We start from the raw sequence: 26,880 nt of genomic DNA on the forward strand, positions 1-26,880 counted from the left end.
AGCCCGAGAGCAGCCTGGACGTGGGGCGGCCACCCGGAAGGCGGCACACAGCTTCGGGCGCTCTAGCGTTCACGCCACAGCCCCGACGCCCGGAGGGCCCCTGGCGCGCCGGTCTCTGCCCAGCTGCGGGCCTGCGCACACCTGTCAGCGGGCAGCGCCGCACACCTGGACGTCGGGGGCGGGCGGGCGGCCACCCCGACGGCGCGACGCGGGGAGGAGGCGGGCGTGGTCCGGGGCTCCCGCCCGGAGACCTGCGCGCGGGCTCCCTGTCACTCAGGGCCCGCCCAGCCAATGGCGCGGCCGCCCGCCCCCTCCCCCCAGCCCTGGCGGCTTGAACTTCCCGGCGGCGGCGCGGCGGCCGCGAGGTGCCCGGCAGTGCGGCCCCGGCGCGGAGCGGGGAGCCTCGGCCCGCGCCCCCGACCCGCAGCCATGGATCCCGGCGCGCCCGGCGCCGCCCTGACCCTATGCCTCTGGCTGGCGGCCTCTGGGGGCTGCCTGGCGGCCGGGCCTGGAGCGGGGCGGCGGCTGGACGAGTCGCTGGCGGCCGGGAGCGTCCAGCGCGCCCGCTGCGCCTCCAGGTGCCTCAGCCTGCAGATCACGCGCATCTCCGCCTTCTTCCAGCACTTCCAGGTACTGCGCCGGTTCCGCCCGCCCGCTGGGCGCCCCCGAGGCTGCGGGCCCGCGTCCCCTACCCCGCCCCACCGCCGCGACTTCGACGGGTCTCGGCTTTCCCTCGGCACTGCTTTTCCACCCCGGGCCCCGGGACCCTCCCTCTCAGCTTCCCCACTGCTCCCGAAACGCTAAAGCAGCCCGCAGCATCTTTCCTCGCGACTCTTCCTCTCGGCGGGAAAAGGAGGGCGGCCTCCTTGGGGGGTGGGACGGCAATTTCGTGGCGCTCACCGATGGGTGCAGATTTATTAGTTGCGGGAGATCCTGCGCTGCTGGCGAGTCCCGCAAAGTGCCGGGCGCTGCCAGGTTAGTCCCCGAGGCGCGCCAGGGGCACCGTGCGACGTGCCCAGCCTTGCAGGTGCCCCCGAGCTGACACTTGTCCCTCCTAGGCCATGGCCCGGAGCTCGCTGGCCACTTTTCGACCCTCTAGCAGGGCAGTGGGGCCATCCATGGCGTGCGTCCTAGCGTGTGTGTGTTGGAGCGGGGTTTGGCTGTGCGCACCCCACTTTTGAGCCCCAGAGCTTCAAGTTCTTACTAACGAGTGGCGTGAAGGCATTGGGAGAGGTGCAGGAAATAGGGAGCGTGGAGGGGTCGTGTTTGGGGTGCTCGGAGGTGGAGACCCAGGTTCCTTACCTGCTTCGCCGGGGCAGAATCTTCTGCCTGAGGGTGTGTGTGCTTGAGCGAATGCGGCTCTGTAAGACTCTCCGGGAACAGCACCCTTTGCGCCTGCGGGTTGCCGGATTTTGGGGGCTCCAGAGGAACCCCGGTGTCCGTGGGCGCACGCGAGCTGCGCCCCGCCTCCGCTCGCGCAGAGCGCACAGCTCCCTGGCGCAGCCGATCCGAGCGCGCGAGCTCTGAAATCCTTCCCGGCCGCCTGCCTTCTCTCGCCGGCACTGCTGCTCTCCCTTGCGCGCTGCTGTCTAGCCTGAGCTGCTCACTGGTTTCAAGATCCTCACTTCTCCGCTTGCGGAGGCCAGGAGGAGACCAGAGCCTGTTACTCGGCGGGACCATTGCTGCAAGCCGAGCCTTCTGCCCTTAAGGAATAAGCGGGCGCCCCTCTCGCCTGGGTGGGAAAGAGGGGGCCTCCCGATGGGCCCCGGGAATTAAGCTGCAAGAGGAGCGATTTTAATGTTGGTGGAGTTGGGACGGTTCCCCGTAGCTAAGGAAACCTTGTGCAGAGTGGAGGCGACCGCTGAAAATTGGGTTCTTTAAAGAGATCGAACCAGCCCGTGAAGTTTGTGGGTGCGGGAGCGTAGTTTCGTTTCTTCTTAGTAGGTTTCAGAGAAATGGTCTTAGGAGAAAGAACCTGGGGCTCTGGTGGGGTGAAATAGCTCGGATGTCCTGGAGATGTTACTTGGTTTCAGACTCACCCACCTCTGCCATGAAAGTCCTGAGAAGATGCAGCAGTATTGTTTAAATAACAGAAAACAAAACATAACAGCGCATTCCCGGGGAGGGAGAGTATCTTTTTTTTTTTTTAATGGAATTTGTCAGTTGCTGTAATTTATTTGTTTTACAGTTTGCATGGCTAAAGAAATAGTTTAGATCAAGCCAATTCTGGTGAAAAGGCTTTTCTTCTAGTCCCTTGGCATGACTTCTCTTCTGAAGAGAAACTGCTGACAGAATACACGTTGCCAAACAATCCTGATTACATTTTAATTAGCTGGGGTGAAATAAGCTGCAAATTACGCAGTTAGGACTTAATAACTGCTGTTTTGTAATCAGTGGCAAAGCCGTTCTGGGAGTTTTAACCCTAACCTGGTAATGCCTGTTTGATTTATCTCAATTACAGGGATTAAGCATTGTCAAGATGTGAAAAGACACACTTTCCTGATAAAATCAGATACAGCTTCAAGCTTCCCTGTCCCTCCCCCTTTAATAATTAAAAGGAGGAATCAGGCTTAGCCAACCCACTCCTCTGTGCATGTAACGTGCCCAGAGAATGGGCTGGAAAAAGACCTGAAAGAGCTCCTTCTGTCTGTTCTTCCTGACATCTCCAACTTGTACAAATATCCCCAAGAAGAAGTCTGTTTTTGGAGCAAGTGCCTATTTCTGACTTCTCTTGCAGGAGTCTAGGCCTCCTTGTAAGGGTGGGGAAAGGTTGCCTTCATCCTTGATGCCACACGGATGTGTAGACTGTCAAGTGTGAATGCTGCCAAGCCTTGGCTGGAAAGAACCTGAACTGTGGACTAATAGCTCAGGCAGAAACTCTGAACCTGAGGAACAGTCTGACCTGGTGCGGTATGGCTACAGAGGAGGCTCAAATTGATTATTTTCTGCCCCAATTCAGTGCGCTTTCCAATACCTCCCAGCCCTCCAGCCGCTGAGCTGAAGAGCTGTGAATATACACACCTGGTGTCCTTCACCTCTGCAAGATTGGAATTGCTTCAGTTGCTCATAGTAGTGTCAGCTGTGCCTGAAAGCCAAAGGGATCCTGAGTACTAAGGGAGGGGAGTGGAAAAGGGAACAGGGAAACTGAATTATCTGATATGCCCCCAACCTGGAACAGCATAGAATTTAATACTAAAAGTACGAGGAGTTCTATACTCACTCATTTTACTAGTGAACGCTGTACTTTGATTGTGAAAACAAGGTTTGTAAGTTTGTATCTCCCGAGTGATCAGTGTCCAGCACAGTGGTGCCTTGAACAAAGAATTTGGCATGTTGCCATTTTAAGTTCACAAATATAGTACCTGCAGATAGTTAAGTCAGGCCTTCCTTAGGAGGCGATTGGGAGGCTCATCTCTGTCGGTGGGTGGTATGGTGGTGGGATAGTCTTCAGTGCCAGGCTTGGGCAGGTCACTTCTTCCTGAGCTTCACACCTGCACCCTCAAGCGAAGGTGAGCACCTGCCCTGCCAGGCGAAGGTCAGGGCATACAGCTTAATGGTCATGAAGATGATGGTAATCGAGGCTCTGACACAATCTGAAAGATGACCATGGACCAGCCACTGGTGTAGGGGTCCTATAAGAGCTGTCTCATTTAGTTCCACACAACCACCCTGGGAGGCCAGTATTCTTCTCCTAGAACAGATAGGAAGACAAAGGCACTGAGATGTTCAGATTTTTTGTCACACAAATCCTAGATGGTGGAGCTGGGCTCTGAAGGAGAGAGCGACCAGTTTTTTGTCTTGTTACTAATTTGAAATATTAATTGGTTGGCTTGTTAATTAACTTCAGGACTGACTGTATACTTTACAGGGCCCGTGAGAGTGAAAATGTGGGTCTACTTGTTCAAAATCAAGATAGTGTGTTGCTAATGGTACTAAACATTAAAACCTTAACTTTTTTCCCCCCCTGCAATCTGTCTCTGGACATGTCATAGTGGGTTTTTTATAAAAATAATTTTAATTGTCTTGAAGTATACAGTTCGGTGGCATTTAGTACATTTATGATGTTGTGCAGCCATCACCACTATCTGGTTTCAGAACCTTTTCATCACCCCAAACAGAAACCTGTACGCGTTAGCAATCACTTGTCATTCTCCCCTCCTCCAGCCCCCAGCTACTACTAATCTGTCTCTATGGATTTACCTATTCTGGACATTTCATATGCATAGAATCATACAATATGTAACCTTTTGTGTCTGGCTTCTTTTATTTAGCACATATCTTCAAAGTTCATCCCATCATAGCATGAATCAGTAGTTTGTACCTTTTTATGGCTGAATAATATTCCACTGGGTGGATGGACTATGTTTTGTTTCAGCCATTGATGAACTCTTGGGTCGTTGCCACCTTTTGTCTCTTACAAACAATGATGCTATGAACATTTGTGTTCAAGTTTTTGCATGAATACTTGCCTTAAATTATTTTGGATTTATACCTAGGTGAGGAATTGCTGGGTCATGTGATAATTCTACATTTATCTTGTTGAGGAATGGCCAAGCTCTTTTACACAGCCCCTACCACTTTACATTCCCAGTGTCTTAAGTTTGCTATTTAATGTCATTCTAAGCAAAGAGCAATTAAAATTTATTCTTATGGATTGTACTGTTCCTCTTTATGTCATGCACTGCCAGTTTCAAACACAAATAGAGCCTTGAGCTCCTCGGCTGAATCACCAGCATTACACAATTTGAGTTTCATGGCTCTTCCCTGGAGGGCACCTCAGTATGTCTGGAAAGCGCACCAGCCTCAGGAAGGTTGTGGGGAGGAAGAGAGGATCCCTCAAGGCATGGAGCCTGTCCAGAGGGTGCTCCATGGGGGTTTGCAGGTACCTGTGGCCTTGGGTACCCACGTTTTTGCTCAGGACCGACACCTCGCAGTGTCCCTTCTTCTGCTAGGCCCTCAGTTGCAGCCTGGCCTGGGACAGCTCTGAGGAGGGTAACCAGACTCCTCCCCTTCCTGTGCACTATGGTCCCAGCCCTCAGCGATGACCACTACCCATGTATCACAGTAGCCTGGCTGGGATGGCTGGGAACCGGGACTGGCGGTGGGAGGCTCTCCCACGTGGAAACTTGACCTCTCCCTGCTGCCTCTTCAGACTCCCTGCTGTGCTATCAGGATGGGTAGGGACTGCTGCCACCCTGCCCCAGAAGCTGTAGATACCAGTGCCCACCCAGACTTTCCCCATGCCCTTGCCCATGCCCTCCAGGAGTCAGAGGGTGATAGCAATCAGGGTGGAGGGGTGCGGGATGGGGCCAGAGGCCAGAGACCAGGTAAGTCTGGGGTACCAGAGGATGGGGGATCTGGAAGTGGGGAATCTGTGCTGGGGAGGGGAGGAGGCAGCAGGAGGCAGGACCACACGGGAGCCAGGGCTCCAAGCAGCCAGCGTCTTTCCTGTTGTCCTGTTAGACTTCACGTATGAAATACAAACCAAAGATAAAAATATTAAGAATTTCCAAGTGGCTGTGACTGAGCATTAAATCCCAAGACGGATCCCCCTTCTGAGTGTGATGCCCGGTGCTGCTGAGCTGGTGTTACAGGCAGGAAACCAGCCCCACTTGCCTTTTCTGACCAGGTTTGCAGAGACCTTGAAAGGGTCTGAGCCTAACTGGCTGGGTGAGTCTTAATCGGGCCCTCCAGGCCCTGGCGTGACTCCCCTAGGGAGAGACGTTTCCACTCTGATTTTCTCAGCTTTGCCGGAATGTCAGAGATGCTGAAGGGGAGGAAGACTGTTTGAAAGGAGCCCCTTCTTTTTTAAGTGAATCTAGTTCAACTTGAGAACAGCTTCTCTTACAACATTTGAGGAAATCCTTGGAGACCTCTGTCCTGTCCGCCCTGGTCCCGCTCCCGGTGGAAATGGTGGAGCTCAGTCTCTTTTGTAGTCTTAAAAATAGAGGCGGTAAATATCAGCAGGCCTGGCACCTGCTCTTTCCCTGCCTGTGTTTCCTCACAGGAGGCTCAAGAGAATGGGGTTTGAGGAAAATGAGTAGCCAGTTTTCCATGGATGGGGTGGGATTCTTTGAGAAAGCTCAGGGAGAAAGTGGGTGAATCTTCTTAAAAGGTAGATTGCTGCCTGCCATGCCCTTAGTTCTAGAATTGTATTAGTGTGAAGAGATTCTTGTTTAATGGGACATTATTCACCGTTTAAAGTGCCACTGATAGACCAGCTTAGGTAGCCCTTTAGAGATCAGCGGCTTTTCTTAGCAGTAACTGGAAGCTGTTTGTTTTGGCAAAAGAGCAAATTGCGCTGGTGATTAGCTCATTCCACTTAGAGGACCAGCCTCTCCTCCAAGGAAAAGCAAACAGACAATTAGCGCATCAGAAACCAGAACAGCCACAAATCAGCCGCAGGCTTGCACATTTCTGACTAGAGATTTTGAGGTGAAGATAGTTATGATGTGTCAGTTTGTCTTATGGCTGCTTTTAAGTTATATGCCAGGATGGCCAGGCCTTCAGAGCCACCTGGGGAGAGAGGACATTACAGAATGTGGCCTGTGTGCCATCTGGTCCGTGTCATGCAATCTCTGCTTTCTGAAAATTTCATTTGACCCTAACTGAACAGTGCTTGATTTCTTACAAATTTTTGCATTTTTGATAGTGTTTTCCTTTGAAAATGATTTAACAGTCTACCTTATTATAACTTTCATAAAGTTACACAAAAAAGCAGGAGATAGCACTTAATGATTTGTTCATTTCTTTGAGCACCATATGATTAGAGGAGAAATGTACATGTACATGTATTTATATATTTGTATTTTATTAGCCTATACTTATACAAGTAGTATATTTACCCTCATCTGATCCGCAGAAGTGTTGAATGAGATCAGGTGTCTCTGAAGGAAGCTGTCTTGAAGTTTGAGCTTCCCAGAAGCAGAGACTGAGATTGGGTTTCTGAGGCTTGTGACATCAGGCAGTCCTCAGGGGAAGAGGAGAAGCTGAGTGAGGACGTGAGTGCAACTGGAGACCAGAGAGAGCTGAGCCTGTGGGAAGCTGTAGAGCCTGGATGGCCTCGGCACCAGTCTCAGTGGGAAGCCGAGGGCCTCTTCTGTCCCCCAGTGTACCTCCATCGCCCCCACTCCAAGTCCTGACCCGACACTGCGGTTTGTAGGGTGCACTGCCATCCTGGTTCCCACTGAGATTACAAATATAAAAGGGGAAGCCCTGGACAGCAGTGGGGGCAGGTGGGACACAGCATCTTTTGAAGAAGGAATTGTTATCTGGGACCTATTTTCAGTGTTTCCTTAAGCTTATGAAATATAACTGACTCCACCAGCATACAGGTAGTAGGTAAAAGAATTAATAATAGAACCCAGCTTTCACATCTCTCAGCTCATTCTTTTTTCAAAATCCCATGCTGCCCCTTTAAAAGATCAGTTTTGAGAGTTTATAACAATGTGAGCAATCCCTTTAAATAAAGGCACACTTAGATTCACACCACCTTTTACTGTTTGAAATCATCCTAAGATATAAACTAAATTCAATGAACATATCTCAAATCTTGAGTCCAATAGACTAGCATATCATATTCTCAGAATTCAAGGAACTGTGCAAAGTATGTCGTGCTTAGGCAAGCTTGAGGTCCCTGTGAGTTGTGTGGGCAGCAGGTGGGGTGAGGGGGCATCGATGACCATAGCCGTCCTGGCGGCATCAGGAAGGGGGTGACGGTAACCAGTTAGTTCAGGTGTGACGCAGTTCTGGATTTACTCAGTGTGCTAATTTGAAAGTATTGTGTACCCCAGAAAAGCCATGTCCTTCAATCATGTTTTAATATTGTAGGGTGGAAACCTGTGTGATTAGATTATCTCCGGGAAGATGTGGTGTGCCCAATTGTGGGTGTGCCCTTTTGATTAGATAGAGATGTGACTCCACCCATTCAGGTTGTCCTGATTAGTTTACTGGATTCCTTTAAAAGAGGAAACATTTCGGAAGAAGCTCAGAGCAGATATAGCCTCTTGGCAAACAGTTGCTTTAGAGCCAAAAGAAATGCTTGTGGACAGAGAGAGCAGATGCCTAGACTGGGACGTTTGGGTCCTACCAGACGTCATCACATGCCTTTCCATGAGATGCTAAGCAAGTCAGAACCCAGGGCTGTGTCCCAGAGGAATTAAGTGAAGGCCCACAGACGCTTAGAGTGGAAACCACTGGCTTTAAAAGCTGGAAGCAATGGAATTGGGAACAAGGACCAGCAGATGCCAGCCACATGCCTTCCCACCTGATACAGGTGTTCCGGACAGCATCAGCCTTTCTTGAATGAAGGTAACCTCTTGTTTGTGCCTGAATTTGGGCATTTTCATGGCCTTAGAACTATAAATTTGTAATGCAATAATTCCCTTTTTAAAAGCCCTTCCTTTTCTTGTATATTGTATTCCAACAACTTTAAAAAACTAATACACTCAGCATGCACCTAGGGGCACGCATCCACTAGGACCAGCAATCCCTGGGTGTAGAGCCATTCTTCCTGGGATGTCATTGTCTGCGTGACCCTCAGACTACATCAGGGCAGCCCTAGTGCTTCCAGGTTGGTCTCTAAGCTGGAGGGGCCAGCTCCCCTATGAAACAGCTCCGGAGAAGTGGGGGATGAGAGAAAAGGGAAGGAGGAGCCTGTTCTTCCCATCTCCCTGCCATCAGGCTGGCTTTGGTTGGATTTTAGCTGGAAGTTGGTGGGGGTGGACCCAAAGGAAGAGGCTCTCCTGAAATACTGGGGCCAAAAAACAGAAGCTACTAAACAATGCATTTTGTGATGTTTTGCTGTTGACAAAGTAGATTCACACAAATGATCTGTTTGTCCTCCAGAAGAGCTCTGTGAGCCCAGGGATATTATTCGTGTTTTACAGATAAGGAAACTGAAGGGCTGACGGGAGCAAACCCAGGCTTTACAGCACAAACCTCACCTCTAGTCTGGATCCTCCCAAATGCTTATACAAAATGGCCCTGCTTCTCAGGATGTTAACAGTGAGAGAAGACAGAATGCACATAACAACTGAACTAAAGCCCAGAACTCTTGAACTTCCATCTGTTTCTCTCATCAGTTCCTGGAGGCACCAATAAGTTGCAGAATGGCACAATTTTTGGTAACTGAAGCATCCCTGGAATGATAGAGAAAGCTTTGGAAGATAGCATTCCATGAATGTCAGCCCTCCATGCTCTCTTCCTTTCATCACTCCTCTGACGTATATGAATCTGCCAGACACAGCCATCCTTCAGGAGTCTTAGGTTCTGGGAACCCGGCAAGGGTGAGCTGTGCTTCCTGGCCTGGAAGAGTCATTTTCCCCTAGAGAAAGACATGCCATCGAATAACCTCAAAGAGCTGTTGAGGAAAGAAAACTGGGATAATCACACATCATCTTTTAAGTCTTTAAAGCTATCCTTTAACTCATTTCCACAGGTATTGACTCATTTCCAAAGGAAGAGGGTTTTTTTTTTTTTTTTTATGTTTTTGTAGATCACTTTTGTATAGGTTCACCAAAATTTCTACTCATCTAAGGCAGTAGCAGAGTGTCATTGTGAGTCTTGCAGAAGTGTGTCTGGGACACTGGGCTGCGTGGCCTCCTAGAGGGTGAGCTTGCCGCCTGAGAGTAGCCAGCACGTTGGCATGTCAGCCTTGCCTTTGGGTGTCGGCCGCCATTACAGCAGGGTGCCACGCCGGCTCAGGTTTGGGGTGTTTGTCAGTGATACTTGTAGCCTGTTTGTGGAGGAGAGCTAGAAACTCCCTGGGCCTGGTGTGCTGGCTTTCTTTCCTTTTGTTTTGGTTTTGTGTATGTATGCATGTGTTTACACTTTAAGATTCTTTCCAGCATCTCTGCAAGATATAAATATTCAGAAATGTGGAATTCTGAGAAAAGGATAAATTAGAAAATTCTCCAGGCTGTACATAAAAAAATATTAAAGATGAGAATAATGGTTTTTTTTCTTTTTGTTAAATTTCCAAAGTGATAACACCTATCCCCGGGAAATCTGAGAAAGACTAGCCCATCAAGGAAAAAACAAATAATTGCTACTCTTATTCTTTTGTGTTAAATTGTAATTCTTTGCCATTTAATAAGTTCTTTCACTTTCCAAGTATAAATATATTGCCAACATGAGAAAGTTGTATTCTGTTTGAGTGACCTCCAAAATGCACCATTCTATTCTGCAAATTACCTTCCTTCTTTGAAAGATAAGGCAGATAAGTTATCACCACTTAAAAAGTCACATAAGGTATGGGGATGGGGATTTTTATTTTAAGGGAGTATATTTTCCTAATTTGTGTGTACATGATCTCAAATCCTCTTCAGAGAACAAAAATGCACTTTTCCTCAAATAGTATCTAATTATCATTGGTTATATCATTGGTTATATTTTAAATTTCACTTATAATATCTGGTTATATCTGGAAAAGTGACAATTCCATAAGTCTGGAAATGAAAGCATAAAATGGCGCCTAGTGAATAAAACAAGAAATATTAATTTTGCAGAGTAATTCATCACCTTCCAAAAATGTCATTAATCATACTAGTATTTGACACAAAAGTTATGATGGGAATTCATTTACTTTTGAAATTTAGAGATTTCTTCATAGTTTTACTTTCAGTTTACAGCTTTTTTCAGTTCACTAGAAGATTCTAATGCATTAATAATTCGTACATCTGGAATGCATTCCCTTATTTTTGGAAGTCCCCCCTCCCTCCTGGAAGCCTACCATTCTAATTCTTAGTTGGGAGATTAAACAACTTTCTGAAAGAAAGACTGAAACAGTTGAGAAAGTCCAAATGCAGACAAAAATAAACCTTTCAGTGTAAAGATCACACGCATTCACTGTGTACCTCATGGGTTAGTATAAATGATTTCGCCAATGAAATTTTATCCACTCATGTTTAATTCGTTAACAAAATCTAATGGAGAGCAATAGCCATCTTAAATTAATAACTGTGCTTTTGAAATTTGAAATTTATACTTTCTCGACTAGAGAGAAAACTGACAGAGTTGCAATCCTAAAATATCAATAGTTTTTGAGGAGGATACATACCTTAAATTGATGTGTTCCCCCAAAGTCTCATGGAGAGGTTGGTTTCCTGTGCTGCTAACCAAGTCTTCCACTGAGCCTTGCAGTTAGGGCTGTTACCTGGATTGCCAGCCAAGGCATTCCTCCTGCTGGAGGAGAATACCATGACCTCATAGTTATGAGGGTCTTCCTCAGAACCTCAAGAAAATCCCCACATTTAGAAGTATGGACATGTTTCTCAAGAAATCTGTATCAACAATTTCTGTTGAGATACTCATGTTTCCACTGTTTCTCCTTCATGGCAGGCTACTTTTTTTGGTCTCTGTCTGCTCATGTTTTATCCCTCATTTCACCCCCCAAAACGGAGTTTTGCTCGCATTGAGGGCTGCCTGTGTGTGTGATACAAGCCTTACGGAGGTGGAATGGTGGGTCACCCATTCTCGCAAAACTAGAAACTACCTCATGGCACAAAGTTTGGACTTCCCCTCTGGAGTTGAAATTAAGCCTGTTAACTGCAAGAACATCAGCTGATGTCGAAGGTGGTGCAGAAGGGAACACAGGAGACCATACTATGAAAACATTTTGATAACCATGCTGCTTTTTAATTCTTTCAGTGGCGAGGAAGTGTAGAGAAAGTCACACAATTAAAAATTGACGTTGTTTGAATAAAGGCACTTTGTTTCCCATGTTTTGCCTGTTTTGGGCTCTTAGAGGCATTTAGAACTAGGACTTTGCCTTTAAAATTCAGTATACATGCCCAACAGGGACTTTCTTTGTTTTTTAGAGACTGACGGTGGGCTCTCAGCAGTAGATTGATAGCTATACCCATATCTTTGAATGGAAATGCACGTCTTTTTTCTGTAGTTGCCCCTGTTACCATCCCGCTCTACCACCACCCCCCTTTTTAGTTTGAGGGATGGCCAAGCCCATTTACTCACCATTTCAGAAATTGCCTACACCTGGAATGCTATTTTCCCATTGGGCTAGACTCTGAAAAAGTAAAGAGCATCTGTTTTGGTGTGGTTCTTGCTGTTTTCCGATTTCTGTATCAGGTGCTATGAGCTAGTATCCTTTCAGCTGCAGAGGAAAAAAATTCTGGACAGAATATATTCACTAATTAAGTAGTTCAGTCACCCTAGGAAAGCTAGTGTTTGGAGGTGAAACTCCATTTAGAGCAGAGCAGATGTTCACTTGTATTTTGATTCTTCTGTTATCCTGGAGCCATGGTTTGGTATAATATTTTAAACTGTTTTCTATATGGCGAGATTTGCAAACTCCAATACCATTTATTTCTCTAAAATTTTTGAAAAAGAGGAGGTACTTAATTTTGTAGTTGTTATTTCTTATTGGTAGTTAATTTTCTTTTTTTTTTGTCATGGGCAGGCTCTGAGAACCGAACCCGGGTCTCTGGCGTGGCAGGTGAGAATTTTGCCACTGAGACACTGTTGCACCTGGTAGTTAATTTTTTTTTTTCATGGGGAGGCATTGGGAACCGAAGTTAATCTTTAAATCAACAGAATTTCATAAGGTTATTAGGGCTAAAATGTTATTTCATATCTTTCCATCCATCTGTCTGTTTGTCTGTTATCCATATGATTAAATTTTGGGGGTACTGAATCTCAGCATTATTGACACTTTGGGCCAAATAATTCTTTGTCATGGGGGCTATCCTGTGTTTTGTAGGATGTTCAATAGCATCTTTATCCTCTGCTAACTTGATGCCAGGAGCAGCATCCCATCCCTTCAGATGTGACAGCCAAAAATGTCTCTGGATAGCAAGTACCAAATGTCCCTTGGGGAGTGCGGGTGGGGGGTTCAGATCATTCCCCGTTGACTGATGCAGGGCTTTGTCTTGTTTTGTTCCAAGTCTTTTTATCTTATGTCTCTGTATGTGTCTCTGGTTGAATATTTATATCCAAATTAATATCTGTTTATGGTTCTTATATTAAATATTACAGTATCCTATTTTATGAAAGCATAAACTGAGCTATGAACTCAACCATTGTCTCTTCTGCTTATAATTTGAGGGTTTGGAAAAGTGCTCATTTATACCTCTCTTGAAAATTTAGGGAAGCATAAAGCATAGGGTTTCTATGAAATGCAGTTAAAAAAGGGTTTGCTTCCATTTTCTGGCAGAAGTGGCAGCGGTTCTGAGCTAATAGTAAGTGGCTCATCTGCGTCTGGTGCTTCGCTAAGTGCTGGGTTGCAGAGAGGAGCAAGGCATACTGTTCTCTGCTCTCGAGGATTTAGCCTGGCCTTGGGGGTCAGTGGGGGGCCTGGGAACAGTTAGCACTCCGTGCAGCACAGACTCTGAGGTAGGAGGCTGCAGGCAGTCGTGGTTTAGAGCGCCACAGCCTCCTCCTGGTCTGTCACCTGCTAACTCTTTGATCTCACATGTAAGTGGTTCTGAAAGCAAACCCGGCACCATGAGCTTTCTGCATATGGATGGACATGCGTGTCACACTTAGAGTCGGGGGAGAAGGCCTGTGCTCTGGGAGAGCCACCAAAGAAAAGGATGACCCTGTCTAATTTTTGTCTTCAAAATAAATGAAACAGTTCCTCTCAGTTGCTGTCTCCTTGAATGAGAACCCACAGCAGCAGAGCTGAGGACCCCCCAATGGATGAGACTCATTCCAGTAGGTTGGTGGTTTTCACCATCAGCAGCCTAATGGCAAGTGGTAACATCGCAGCTCTTCCTTTAAATATGTCATGTTTTTTTATTTGTCAAATCAACTCTAGAGTCTGATTCCCTTGCAGTCTTTTGGCAAGTAAACTTGTCTAAAAATTTTATCTCCGAGCTTTCTGGCAGACCATTTATTGTGCTTTGCCCCCTTCACCTGTAAAGTGGCGGCGATGATGGCACTGCTTTGCTTCGTTGGGTTCTATGATGGATCCCTCCCTCGTGATTGAAAACAGGACGGGCATGTACTCATAAGTCCCAGCTGATAGTGATTGGACAGATTAGGCACACAGCAAGAATCTGGCTGTTCAGATCTGGGAATTCAGAAAGGACTGCATGGTGTGACCTGAGAGCCAAAGAGATTGATAATAATTAGACTGGTTCCATTTTTACAAGTGGGGAATGAAATTCAGAATTCTTACATGCTTTTGTCAAAGATTTTCTGTTCCCGCATGGGAATAGCTTAAGTCGAATTTTAAATTGAAAGTTGCAGTGCTGGATAGGTGTTGTGTAAGGAGAAAAAGTCATTCTGTCTCAGATCCACTATTCCTTTATGAAAACTTACCTGATTTCCCAGATGTTGGGTCTTACAATTCTGCAGCTAGTACATTTTTCTTGGAAGTGACTTTTTATTTTGCAAAGTAAGATCTTTTTGGGGGGTTCTTGCTCTTTCTTTTGCATCACATTTAATTCCTCATGTTTCCTCAAGTGGTCTCATTAAAACCTATCTTTTGAAGTTCATGTTAAAATAACCCAGTATGCTGATGAATGGGTTATGCTATTAGATAAGTCAGGGTATAGTTACAATGAAGTGCTCTATTTTAGCTTAATTGTTTGGTACTCTACAATGAGTAATACATATAATGAAAAAGCATATATCACCCGAAAATATGACAGAAATTTGAGATTTAGTAAAGTCAATTGAAAGGAAAAAAAAAAATCTCCCTAGTAATTTTTTTCCTTCTTAGATTTTCCCTGCTAAAAAAGAAACAATGAAATTGGGCCTCCTGAAAATGCCAGCTATATTTATATATCAAAGTGATAGATATTGCTTTACCATTAAAATAGGTACGTCCATGATTTATCTGGTATATTCCAAAACGATTTACTAAGATACTCTGTAGGAAATAACAATTCTAATTTGTGAAGTGTGTATTTTTTCAAGTACATATTTTAAAAGTGTTTACAGTGATATTAGCAATAGATTCCAGCTCATGGTCCAGAAGACATATCTTCTCCTGCTCTTGTCAATGCTGGTAAGTTAGCTTGGTAACTGAAAATTACTCCTTAACTCTGTTGGTCAACAAGCCAACACAGGCATTTATGGACCTCGTGGGAGTAGCTCATTACCAACAACAGATCGCACCTGTCAAGCATTGCAGCTGTCAAGCATTTATTATGAAAAGTAATAGGGTGATTTGCAAGTGCTTTTAAAGTCGACTTTGCTTTTTTGCTGTCACTGCCATCACAAGCAGTAAATCACATCTCTCTGTATTTGTTTTTTATGAAGAAGGCTGTGCATGAGGGGACACTTGCTTGGCCTAAGTGGCCCTTGTGTCATTGTGTTGGTGAACATGCTGAGGGAACTTATCCTGCTTGAAGTTGTAGAAGTAGCAACACAGGGTCATTAGGGGTCAAGATTGAGAATAGCACACACATCCAAATGTCAACGTATTACCTTATGAGATAGGCAGTTCTTTTCAGTAGCTGGAATGCTATGAGATATCTGGAAAGCAGGATGAAGTTGCCAGAAGTTTGCCTGGTAAACTTGGAAAGAGGGGAGCAAAGAGAGGTGAAATGTTTTGTGTCTTATTTCATGGAGTCCGAGAGCAAAGGCAGACCAACTCTCCTCTTCCCCTTTGAGTGCAGTTCTCTGGTTTTAACAAGGATCAGAATCCCATGGCTGATTGGTTGAACCACAGCTTGCCTGGCCCCACCCTAGGGTTTCTGTTTTGGCTGGTCTAGGGTGAGGACTGAGAAGATGAATTTCTAACAGGCTTCCGGATGAGACTGATGCTTCTCATTCCAAGAACATACTTTGAGAACTGCTGTACTAGAAATCATTTATGCTGCAGTGATGGTTTCTTCATAGTGTCTTTCTCTCCTCGATAAGATGTGCCATGTTCTAGAATTGAAGTTTTGTTTTCTTTGTCCCAGCCTATGGATTATTCTGATAAAACTTAATAACTTGAACAGAGACAGTCTCATTTTATTAAACAGCAGACTACAGTGGTGTCCTAGGTAAGAATGTTACCAAGGCTACACCGAGACCCAGTACACTCATTTGTGAAGGGAGATGGTTGGAATCAATGATGCTCACCATCTACATTGAAACATGCTTTGTTGGTAAAAGGACCATTACCATGTCCTCTGAGCACACATATATTTGTTTGGGGAATCTAGGTCTAGAATAAAGAATCCTCTTTTAATTCCTTGGCTGTCCAAGCAAATGCCATGAAATGGATGGGGTTATACAATGGGAATGTATTGTTCATGGTTGTATTATGGATTGGTAATGCCAGGGACATCACATGGCTGACCGTGTCACCTCACTGTGACCTTGTGGGTCTTCCATGCTTGCTGAAGCAGTCTGTTTTCACCAAAAACTGGACAGTTTGATCCTAGATAGTTTACATTATGGTAAGCCCATGCTTTGTTATGAAACATCTATGTGCTTTAAGATTTAAGGACTTTATTTTTTTCTTTTCTTTTCTATTTTTTTCATGGGCAGGCACCGGGAATTGAACCCAGGTCTCCAGCATGGCAGGCTAGAACTCTGCCTGCTGAGCCACCATGGCCTGCCCAAGGACTTTATTTTTAATCCGTATGTTTTACTCATCTGTCCATACTGTAGTTAAAAGGAGCTTCAGACACAAGGTTTTTGGAACCATGAAGTCACATTATACAATCATCTTCAAGAAACATGGCTATTGGAACACAGTCCCACAGAAACAACAGTATTTTGCCTTGTGGCTTTGATTTTTTTTAGTTGCCATATTTCATTTTGGATTTTAAATAATATAAGCTTATCATATGGTGGTATTGGATTTTCATGTTCCCCCTAATGGAATAATGGTTTCCAAATTTGGTTAAATACAAACCCTGCATTAAGGAATTGCATTGATTCTTTACAATCATCTTGTAAACAATTATGTGTCTTCACAATTACAATTGTTTCTAATTGTTTTAAACAAAAATTGGGAGCTCAGGACTGCTTGAAACAGTGAAATGATGTAGGAGTTCATACGACTGTTCTTTACATCAACAATTGGAAACCGTTTTCTCCATTATATCAAAACTTACTGAGGTCTTTGGCAGTTCTGGCTTCTCCACAATTAATCACATGAGCCATGGAGGCTCTTTGAGAACTTCTGAATTACCTCCAGTTGCTCTTTTCTCTGCAAGCATTTATAGTAGCGGATTCCGCACCTGCTGCCTGGAACACGGCCGTGAGTGTAGTTGCTCACAGGTGATCCTCATAAAAATCTCTGTGCCGCTCTTCAAGTAAAACCTATTCCTCTCATTATAGAAGTGAAGAAATTAACTTTTCTGAGACCTATAACCTAGGATGGGTAGAGGACCTGGGATGTAAAGTAAGATCTTGTGACTCCTAATTAGATGTTTTCTGTTAAAATACTCATTTTCTGTAAATCAGTATTTGGCCAAGTTTTAGGTTTCCTAGGCCCTAGTTCCTCTACAAAGAGAGAAGTTGGTCTTCGAACTCCAGTAATTCTTGTGAGTCTCATGACCTTGAATTTTCCTTGGAATCTTGTCCTGCCACCACTGCTGATGGCTTTCCCCGGGGGCTCGCATCAGTGACTGTGGCCGCACAATCCTGGACGTGGAAGTTGGGAGGCTCAGAGCTGCCTGTAGGTATTTACGTCCTCTCTGTCCCTTCCATTCATTACTTCTTTTTCCTCAGATGTTAATAAGGTACTTTTCAAAGAAATCCCCCTTTAATGTTTACTTTCAAGATGTAGGCTGTTTGCATTATCTTGATCCTGCCCTGGAGAATGATGGCATTTAAAAACGGCTGTGCAATCTTGCCCACTGACATGCCGACAGGGTGCACCTGTGTGGTTCCTGTCTCTTCTAGTCTTGACTTTTTTTTTTAAGCATTGCAAATGTATTGGATAGAATTACTAGAGAATTTAGTTGACTGGAAAATAAAATGGTAGTAAATGGAAAATCCTCAAGTTAATAACATGCAACTCCTCAACCCTTCACACTAATGGATTTGGGAGATGTCACTTGGAGCTCACCGATGGAACAGTCAAGGAGGCAGTGTAGCATGGGGACCTTGTAACCTTTTTCCCTTGGAAAATTCCTTGTATTATGAGACAATTATATGTCATTAATGAATTACATTTGTCTTGTTTTCAGCAAGAAGATGGATTAAATGATCTTCAGAGGTGTTCTCTGATTTGTAATTATATAATCTCTTTCTCAGAATTCTACGGTTTACAAACATTTTGAGTGGGTATTTGGAGCCACATTTTGCGTTCCTTTTTCTATGGATTGTACTTAGAGAACGAGCTTGGCCATATTCAGAGAGCCCCTGTCTGTGGAATTATGAAGTCTAACAAATGCCAACTGAGGCAAATGCTTTGCAGAGAGGAAGTGACTGTATTTTAGAAGGTCTTAGGTTTGATGTCCTACTAGGCTCGTGCAGTTAATTGTGAAAAGTGAGAATTCTTAGAGCCCCTCAGTAAGTTTTGATTAAATACTACAGAAAATGGTTTTTCCATTGCAGTAGAACAAGAGCAGCTTTTGTGGACTACTTTTCCCAGTTAGGATAAGGTTGAATCCTGATATAGCTAAGAGATCTCTGAGGCGTTGCTTTCATCACTGGCTCTGGGGCTTCAGGGTTTGTTTAAAGTTTCCTGCTGCTGCTGCTCTCTTGTTCACATGTGCGCCATCCCCCAGGAAAGAAAAGACTAAAGACCCTTACCCACTGCTAGTCACTGTACCTCACTTAAAGGTTCCTTCTGCCAGTTGTTACATGGGCAACCCACTGCAGTCTTTCCAGAGGATTTGTAGTAAAGGAAGGCTGTAATTAAGAGGAGTGGATTGGGGGTGGTGTTTTTTTTCACGTTGGTCTTACATTTTGATAATGATTCTGGTTTTCCATAGGAACTCTGGAATGGTGCTGTGATTTTTTTTTTCTTTTTTTTTAAATTTCTGCTCTTGTTCCTATCAGTTGTTTGGTACACAGCCTTGTACTGAAGTTGTTTTTAAAAGCATAGGAGAAAAGAAACTGCCAGTCAAGTTGAAACAGCCATATATTGTTGTTTGGTGAATATCTTCAGTAGAACACAATTCTCTCAGTTTCACAAAAAGTATGGCAACCTGAAGTGAAGTTGTAGTTGTATCCCTTACCAGCTGGATAGACTGGGAGAGGACCTGGATGTGCAGTGTGGAGAAGGGGTCTTGGGCTAGAATGCAAACCAGGTGACAGTGTGATGCGATTCTGCCTTCATTTTCCAGCCCTGGAAGGCTCCACGTCCGTCCGCGCGGTCCTTCCCCTCGCCAACCCCATCCCCCCAATGCCCTCTTCTCTTTCACGAACTATGCCTCTGTCTTCTTGCCTTATTGGAACTTTACCTTCCCCCCCCAGCCCTCTCCACCGGCGTGGGAGTGGTTTTCACAGCTTGAGTTGTGATCACAAGACGATTTCCCAGATTTTGAGATTTGAGGGCCGAGTTGTGGGAAGGAGCTGGGCATGGGGGGTGGGACAGGAGGAGGCACTGGGCCTGGGGACGCCTCAGAAGTGGGCCTGCCTGGGGCCAAGAGGCTGGTGTCCTGCGTGGCCAGGCAGGCCTGAGTGGGCCCCGCGGTGTGACCAGAGGCGCAGTGGTGTGCACCCTCTCTAGCTTCCCAGTTGTTTGTCGCAGGCAGCTCTCCCTTTCTATTAAAACAGTCTCCTTTTTAAGGCTGATGCAGCCCCACCTGGGGCACCCCGTGGGCCTGTCAGTAGCCGGATCCCCCTTAGATATTTAAAAACCCAGTTTTTCACTCTGAGCACAAACACCTACCATTTCAGTGCTTTCATGTATTTTGTACAACTGCTTTGTAACTCTGAATTTATTTTATTATTTCACCTTATTTTAGATTAGAGAATTGTAGGTTTACAGAAAAACCATGCAGAAATGCAGAGTTCCCATATAACTAACTTATTATTAATATTTTGCATACGTGTGCTCCCTTTGCCACAATCAGTGAAGGAATATTATAATTGTGCTATTAACTAGAGGCCACCATTTACATTAGGGTTCCCTGTTTGCCTTGTACAGTCCTATGGTCTGTGATTGTATGTTTCTTTTATTCTAATAACATACACACAACCTAACATTTCCCCTTTACACTTCACTCAGTTACATAATTCAGGAATGGTAATTGTGTTCAGGATGTGGGGCCGCCACCACCACCTTCCATTACCAGGGCTTTTCCGTCACCCCAGGGAGAAAATCTCTGCCACTTAAGCATTAATCCCCATCCCAGGCCTTGGTAAACTGTGTCCTTGTTTCTCGCACTATGACTTTTTTGCTTTTTGTAATTCTTGTATATCAGTGGATCCCACCCAGTATCTGTCCTTGTGTGTCAGGCTGATTTCCCTCAGCCTGGTCCCAGACATCCACTGACAACACCCGACCCCTTAGCACTGTGGCGTGTTTGGTGAACAGTGTTTATGTGTTTAGCAGGTCACTCAGAATGAATGTCTGATCACTACCTGAAGGCACATGAGGGGACCGCAGGGTAATCCTTGAACTGGCAGAGTGGTCCCAGCATTGGGGGAAAGGAGGTTTGTGGGGAGCCACACAGATTCACAGGGGACAGTTCCGTGAATCCAGAAAGCACTGATAGGGCATCCACTTTTTATGTAGCCCTTACAAATTTATAAAAACAAGTTGATAATAAAATTATGACTTGTTAATGACAGTCTTTCATAACGCATTATTCCTTTACACTCGTATCCTGCTGCTATGTAATACCTTTTGTCTGTCTGGGAGATTGGGTGATTTATTCAGCCTTAATTTGCATTTGTAGCACAAGATTGGCAATCTTTTTTTCATGTATCAGTCATAAGATGTAGTACTCTTCGATTACTTGTGGGTATATTCCTTTCTTAAATCTTGTGAAGTATTGGTTATTACTTTGCAATAAAATATGGAAGTTCTGTCTTTTCTCCAGGGAACACTTGGCGGACCTCCATGCCCCAGCACCTCAGTGCCAACTCCTAGTCTAATGGGCTTCCTTGCCTTTAAGCGGGAATTGGCCCAGGGTGTGTGGAGCAGCAATGCCCACAGCTGGTGGCAGCGTACCCTGCTGTGGCCTAGGGCGCACACGGGAGCTGGTCCTGAGGCTCTCCAGATGCTCCCTGGCTGACAAGGAACATGTGGCACGTAGTTTTAAGATGAAAACTGTGAGAATCAGATTGTGTGTCCAAATGAAACGGGATTTCTTTAGGATTTTTGCCTAGGATTGTTGAAAGGACGGGATTGTAAGTACAGAGCCGCGAGCCTGTTATTAATCGCCTCTCCGGAATCCATTGCTCCTGTGCCTCCTGCCAGAGCCAGACTTCCTGCACCTTGTCTCTAGCTACTGTGGGTGGTGGGGGCCGCCAGGAATCCCAGTTGTTAGTTGTTGGCCTGGGACCCCGGGGCAGGGGTGCTGATGGCTGCCAGGCAGACCTAGCCAGGGCAGGAGCAGGGGCGCCAGTGCCGGCATCAGGGCCGCCCCCTGCCCTCAGCTGCCCGCCGCTCAGCATGGCTGGCTGAAGCGATCTCAAATCAGGCAGAAGATCCGCCTTCATCTCTTTTAATAACAGAAGCAAACTGTGCTTTTGTGTGACACCCTAAGGGCCTTTACGCTTCACGTGTGCCACGGACCCGGTACTCTGTGGCCCCGCTGCGTGTCTCCTCTTCCCTCTACCGCACCCCACACTTCCCCTCCCCGCACCCAGCCCTCCCTTCCCGGCACAGAAAGCTCGCGCTAGTGACGCCCCAGGTGAGGGCGGGAAGGAAGGGGACAGCCTTGCGCCAGTGGCAGCGGGCCGTTCCCTCTGCCCCCTGCGGCCGCCGGCCAGTTGCTTCCCTGCACGGGCGGCCGACTGGTGAGGGCTCCTGGGAGCTGGACACCCCGCAGGTACTTACCAGGGGACAGAAGCTTCCCCGTGGCGTCTGGGCAGACTTGCCTCTCCGTGTGCACCCCCACATTCTCTTGTCCTCGACGGGAAGGGGGCTGTGAGGAAAGGGAAACTTACACTGACGTTTCTTCAGTTCTTAGACTTCCCATCAACTATGCTGTCGTTGTCCAATTTATCATAGTATCTCTCTTGCTCCTGCTTCTCTTAGTTTGTAGTAGAAGTCAGTTACTAAGTTTTAGTTATTACGCTTAATGCTTCCACTCCACCTACTTAAAGTTGGATTTATCTCAGCATGAGTCATACGGTTCATCTTGAAATTGCTCAGCGCTTTACACGATTTTGTGTAGAGAGCACATTGTGTCAGAATGTTCTCCTGAAAATGTAGATTTTAATTTCAGTTGTTGCTTAGAGATTGCATATATGAAATTATAGCTGTGGCAGGAGTGAACTAAAAACTAGTATACCCCCTGGAAGGAGAGTAAGTTAAAGATGATTGCCTGAAAGTCTTAAGAGGCTAATACCTGTGCTTCTCTGGTGGTTCCCATGTTCTTATACAGAGTGTAAGTTCTAAATTTTCTTCTCTGCTTTCCCACAGGTAAAATTCATCAGGACATTTCTAGTCCAAATTCATTGTAAAATGTTAATAAATTGCGTTCTCCCCTATGTTATATTCAGACACTTGTTCTTGAAGTTTTCTATAGATGATTTTTCATTGTCTACAGTTATAAAATGATCACTAGTGTGGTTTTTATTAATTTATGTTTGATTCTGAACGTGCATTTTGTTCATTTTTTTGACATTGCCATGTGACTCTCTTAGACATTTACTCTGTAGGAAGCAAAATAATGAAACGACTTCCTAAAAACCCTACTCAGAGAAGATGTAAAACCTGCTCTCCCAATGTATTAATATCATTCTTTTCAGCTCCTCATGTCCTAACAATTAAAGTTTAAATTCCTTGGTGTGACATTCTCTGCCATCCATTTACTTATTTAACGAACAAAATCTGTTAAGCTCACATGCTCTGGCTGTGCTGCTCACTGGAGAGCAAGAGCTGTGAATGGACGCCTGAAGTCACACTGCTGATGGGCTGAGGGCAGGCAGTCCTTCGTGAACAACAGCACAGATATATTTAAACTTGCCATATCATGGTAGAGAGCATGGCAGGAAAAGTACAGAGAGCTATGAAAACATGTGGGGGGGGGGGGGCAGGGGGGGAGTGTCAGGGAGGGATTCCCGAAAGAAATGGCGTTTGTTGTGACCTAAATGATACTGAGTTAGTTAGTAAGCTGCCAGAATACGATATACCAGAACTGGAATGGTTTTTAAAAGGGGGAAGTTAATAAGTTACAGATTTACAGTGCTAAGCCTATAAAAATGTCCAAACTAAAGTATTCAGGGAAAAATCCTTAATTCAAGAAAGGCCAGCAGTTTCGGAACACCTCTGTCAACTGGTGTTCATGTGGATGGCATCTTCTGGTCCCTTGCTGCTGGGCTTCATTGCTTTCAGCCTCTGTTCCTGTGGGGGTTCCTCACTTTGCTTCTCCTGGCCTGGCCTTCATCTATTGGCTTCCTTGGCTCTTTCCAGGTTCTGTCTTGCTCGTGGCAATATCTGCATCTCCAAACATCCCTGTCTCAGTTTTCCAAGTATCGGCATCTGTGTCAGCTCTGCTCTGAAGTTCCTGTTGGCTCTGTTGTTTTTGTTGTTTCTTTCTCTCTCCAAAATGTTTCTGCTTTTAAAGGATTCCAGTAAACTAATCAAAACCCACCTGGACTGGGTAGAGTCGCATCTCCAACTAATCAAAGGTTACACCTACAACTGGGTGTGTCACATCTCTGTGGAGATAATCTAATAAAAAAATTTGAACCTATAGTGTTGCATCAAGATTAAAAGAAATGGCTGCTCCTACAAGATTGAATCAGGATTAAAACAAGCTGTTCTGGGCTGCATGATACTTTCAAACCAGCTCAGATACATAGATGTTGACTCAGGGAAGGGAGAATCTAAACCAAGGACAGCATTTGCTAAGATTCAGATTCCCAAAAAGCCCCCAGGTGTGAAGGAGCAAAGGAAGGACATGGTGATCAGGGGATGTACATTCCGGGGGTGGTGGGTAGAGCAGAAGCCTGTATGTTTGGAAAGAGTTATATTTTAATATGTCATGTATTTTTTTCCTGTAGAATTCAGTTAAATGTTGGGGTCTTTTGTTTGAGTGCAGTTCACCTGGTCACTAGCAAAGGTTAATTTATTAAAATGTCTAGCCATACAAATAACTCTCCTCAACTTTATTCTCTTGAAGTCCTCCATCAGTTAGCTTCTTTTGAATAAATGAGAAAGTTCTGAGTATATTGACAATAGAAAACAACATCCTTTTTTTATTTTATTTTTTAAATGCCAAAAAACATGTAACAAACGCAAACATTCCTATTTTGATCATTCTGTTCTACATATATAATCAGTTCACAATATCATCACATAGTTGTATATTCATCCTCATGATCATTAAAGAACATCCTTTTAATAATAAATGAGTCAGTTTTACTATGCCATGGTCCTAAAATGTAAGAAAAATACCCTAGATTAAAATGAATTCCTAAATTTTAATCCATTCCTTCAATAAAAAAAAAAAAAAAGAACTTTGCATTTAACATCAGAATAAAAACACCCATTGTGAGGCTAGAAAATCATCCTGGAGTGGCTTGGTAAAGTTTCAGTCTATTCTGGGTTTTCTGGGATGGTGTCACTTTCCAGTGTTGTGGCCTGATGATGGCTTGGTGTTGGGTTTCTAAAACTGTTTTCTGATCAGTCTTTTAAAGCTCATCCATCTGGTCTCAGCCTCCACCTGGTTTCCATAAAGAAGACAACATGTAGTCACTGTCACATCCCCTTTTCTCTAGGAGCCTTCATCTACTGGAGAGGCAAACTATCAAATGGGAGCTTATAAATAACCAGTTCTTTGCTTTTTTCCTTACCTTGTGAGTTGCCTTTGAGTGAATGAAGTGTTTTCTTTAGTTGAAGCTTGTAAGAATTATTTTTCTTGACGGAAAAATCAGAAGGCCAAAAATGGTCATTGGCCTAATACCTGGGTGCAGTTGCAGGAACATATGTAAATCTGTGAAAGTTAAATTGACGAGCATTCATGTTTGATCTAGTTAAACCAATAAAATACCGGATGTAATCTGTATATAATTACAAAGTCCCACTGTCTGAATCTACCTGGAGATTGCAATAACAATTCTAGAGGCAAGCATCTTTCTCCCCTAATGTGCTTTGATTCTTTATCTTTGCTGGCATGAAGCCAGAACAAGACTTTTTTATTGCAAATACAGTATTTTATTTTTATTGTCAAGTGGCTTAACTGGTGAAGGCTATTATAATCTGACTAAGAACTTGCCCTGAGGTGGGATGTTGAAATGTACTGTATGCTTGTATTTTTCCATGGCGCTCCTCAAAGAGCATTAGAGTGAAGAAAAAGAGGTGGTGCAGTGTACGTGCAAAGCGGCTGCAGTTAATCCTGGGTCTGTCCACTTCCCTGATGCCATGAGGCAGGTTCTTATTTGCTCTTTACAGAGATAAAAACATATGGTAAACTTTTCATCGATAAAGGCAAAATCACAGAACAGCTCAAATTCTTGGCATGGAGAAATTGTTGTAAGAGAAACAGGAAACCCAAAATCCAGGAAGAAAGTAGAGGCACGTCTGATATACATATATATATGTAGAACATTTCTACATGGAAAAAAACTCCATAGATAAATTCAAAAGATGGGTGATACACTGAGAAATTTTAACAACACCTAGAACAGGCAAAGTATCATTAAATATAATTGATACTAATTGTTGTTATGATTGTTAAAAAAAAAAGAAAAAGGTAAACAATCCAGAATGGAAATGGAAAAACTGTACAGATAGTTGACTGTAAAGTGATAGAAATAGCCAATCAGAGTAAATTAGAGCACAATTATTATACCTTTGCACACTCGTCCCGTCGGCAGTCATGGAGAGATTACTGTCATCCTGGGAGAAAACCCACCTGAGCTCCCCTGCTCACAGCCATTCCCCTAGCCCAGGCTAACATGGCCCTAAGAGCCAGGGGTTTTAGTCCACACTAACATCGCCCACACCCAGGAATGATTATGATGCCAACAATAGCAGCCTACTTTTTCCTGGCATCTGACCAAGTGGCAAACAGCCTACCAAATACTTTACAGGGATTATTTTTTTAAATCTTCCCAACAATGCCATGGCAAACTGTCTTCACTGGCAAAAAGGTCATTATAATCATAATCTTTCATACTTGCTTGCTATTGCCCAAGATATTTCTTTATAATGACAGAGCTTACCATTGTATGACTCCTGGAAAAAATTTGCTTAAAATGAAAATGCCTTGTTTAAGGTGCTGTGTTGGTATTAATCCGTAATAAAATGTAAATAATTCAGCAGGTAGACTCTGGGGCTATTGGATTCTTTCTCATATTGAAAATGAGATGTGGAAGCCAGTAGTCTGGAGAGCATTGTGTTTCAGAAGCGAAGAGGTCCGCAGGGGGCAGGGAAGAAGGATTTTCATTGTGAGGTGGAGGGCAGCAAAGGCTGTCTCTGTTGGATTAACTGTTTTTTGAGGTTTGGCCATTTTATGTAGAGTTGAAAGGAACAAATGGAAGCCAACAGAATTTCTCACAGTCCTAATCCTTTATCTTTTTAACCCTCTAATATTTACTAAATATTTTTTTTTATTTCCAAAGATAAGTAAAAATCCACTAGAATCAATTTTCTCCCTGTTTTGCCAATCTCCTCTCCTAGTCTCTGCTTGAGCCCATCATCTGATGTACTGCTTCAGGTCAGGGCTGATTTTTGCTTCCCTTCCAAGGCTTACAACCCAGGGGCACCTTCAGATCTCAGTGTGATCCTCACCTCTGCGTTTATAACTGCTTGTAGTGTCCACAACTGAGTTTCATTACTGGCTCCGTGACTGTCGATATTTTACTAGGCTTTCTGACTCAGTTTTGTAATTTGTAAAT

The 26,880-nt window shown here is 44.6% G+C and overlaps 1 protein-coding gene across 1 annotated transcript in view; it reads left to right on the forward strand.

Annotated features, from left to right (window-relative positions):
• The first annotated feature begins 429 nt into the window (after positions 1-429).
• The window catches only part of ANOS1 (anosmin 1), a 170,708-nt gene continuing 144,257 nt past the window's right edge, over positions 430-26,880 (forward strand). The window contains exon 1 of the mRNA XM_077146445.1: positions 430-630. Coding sequence (XP_077002560.1) covers positions 430-630 — 201 coding nt within the window. The remainder of the gene's footprint in view (positions 631-26,880) is intronic.

The sequence above is a fragment of the Tamandua tetradactyla genome, chromosome X (genome assembly GCF_023851605.1).
Source record: "Tamandua tetradactyla isolate mTamTet1 chromosome X, mTamTet1.pri, whole genome shotgun sequence".
NCBI lineage: Eukaryota > Metazoa > Chordata > Mammalia > Pilosa > Myrmecophagidae > Tamandua > Tamandua tetradactyla.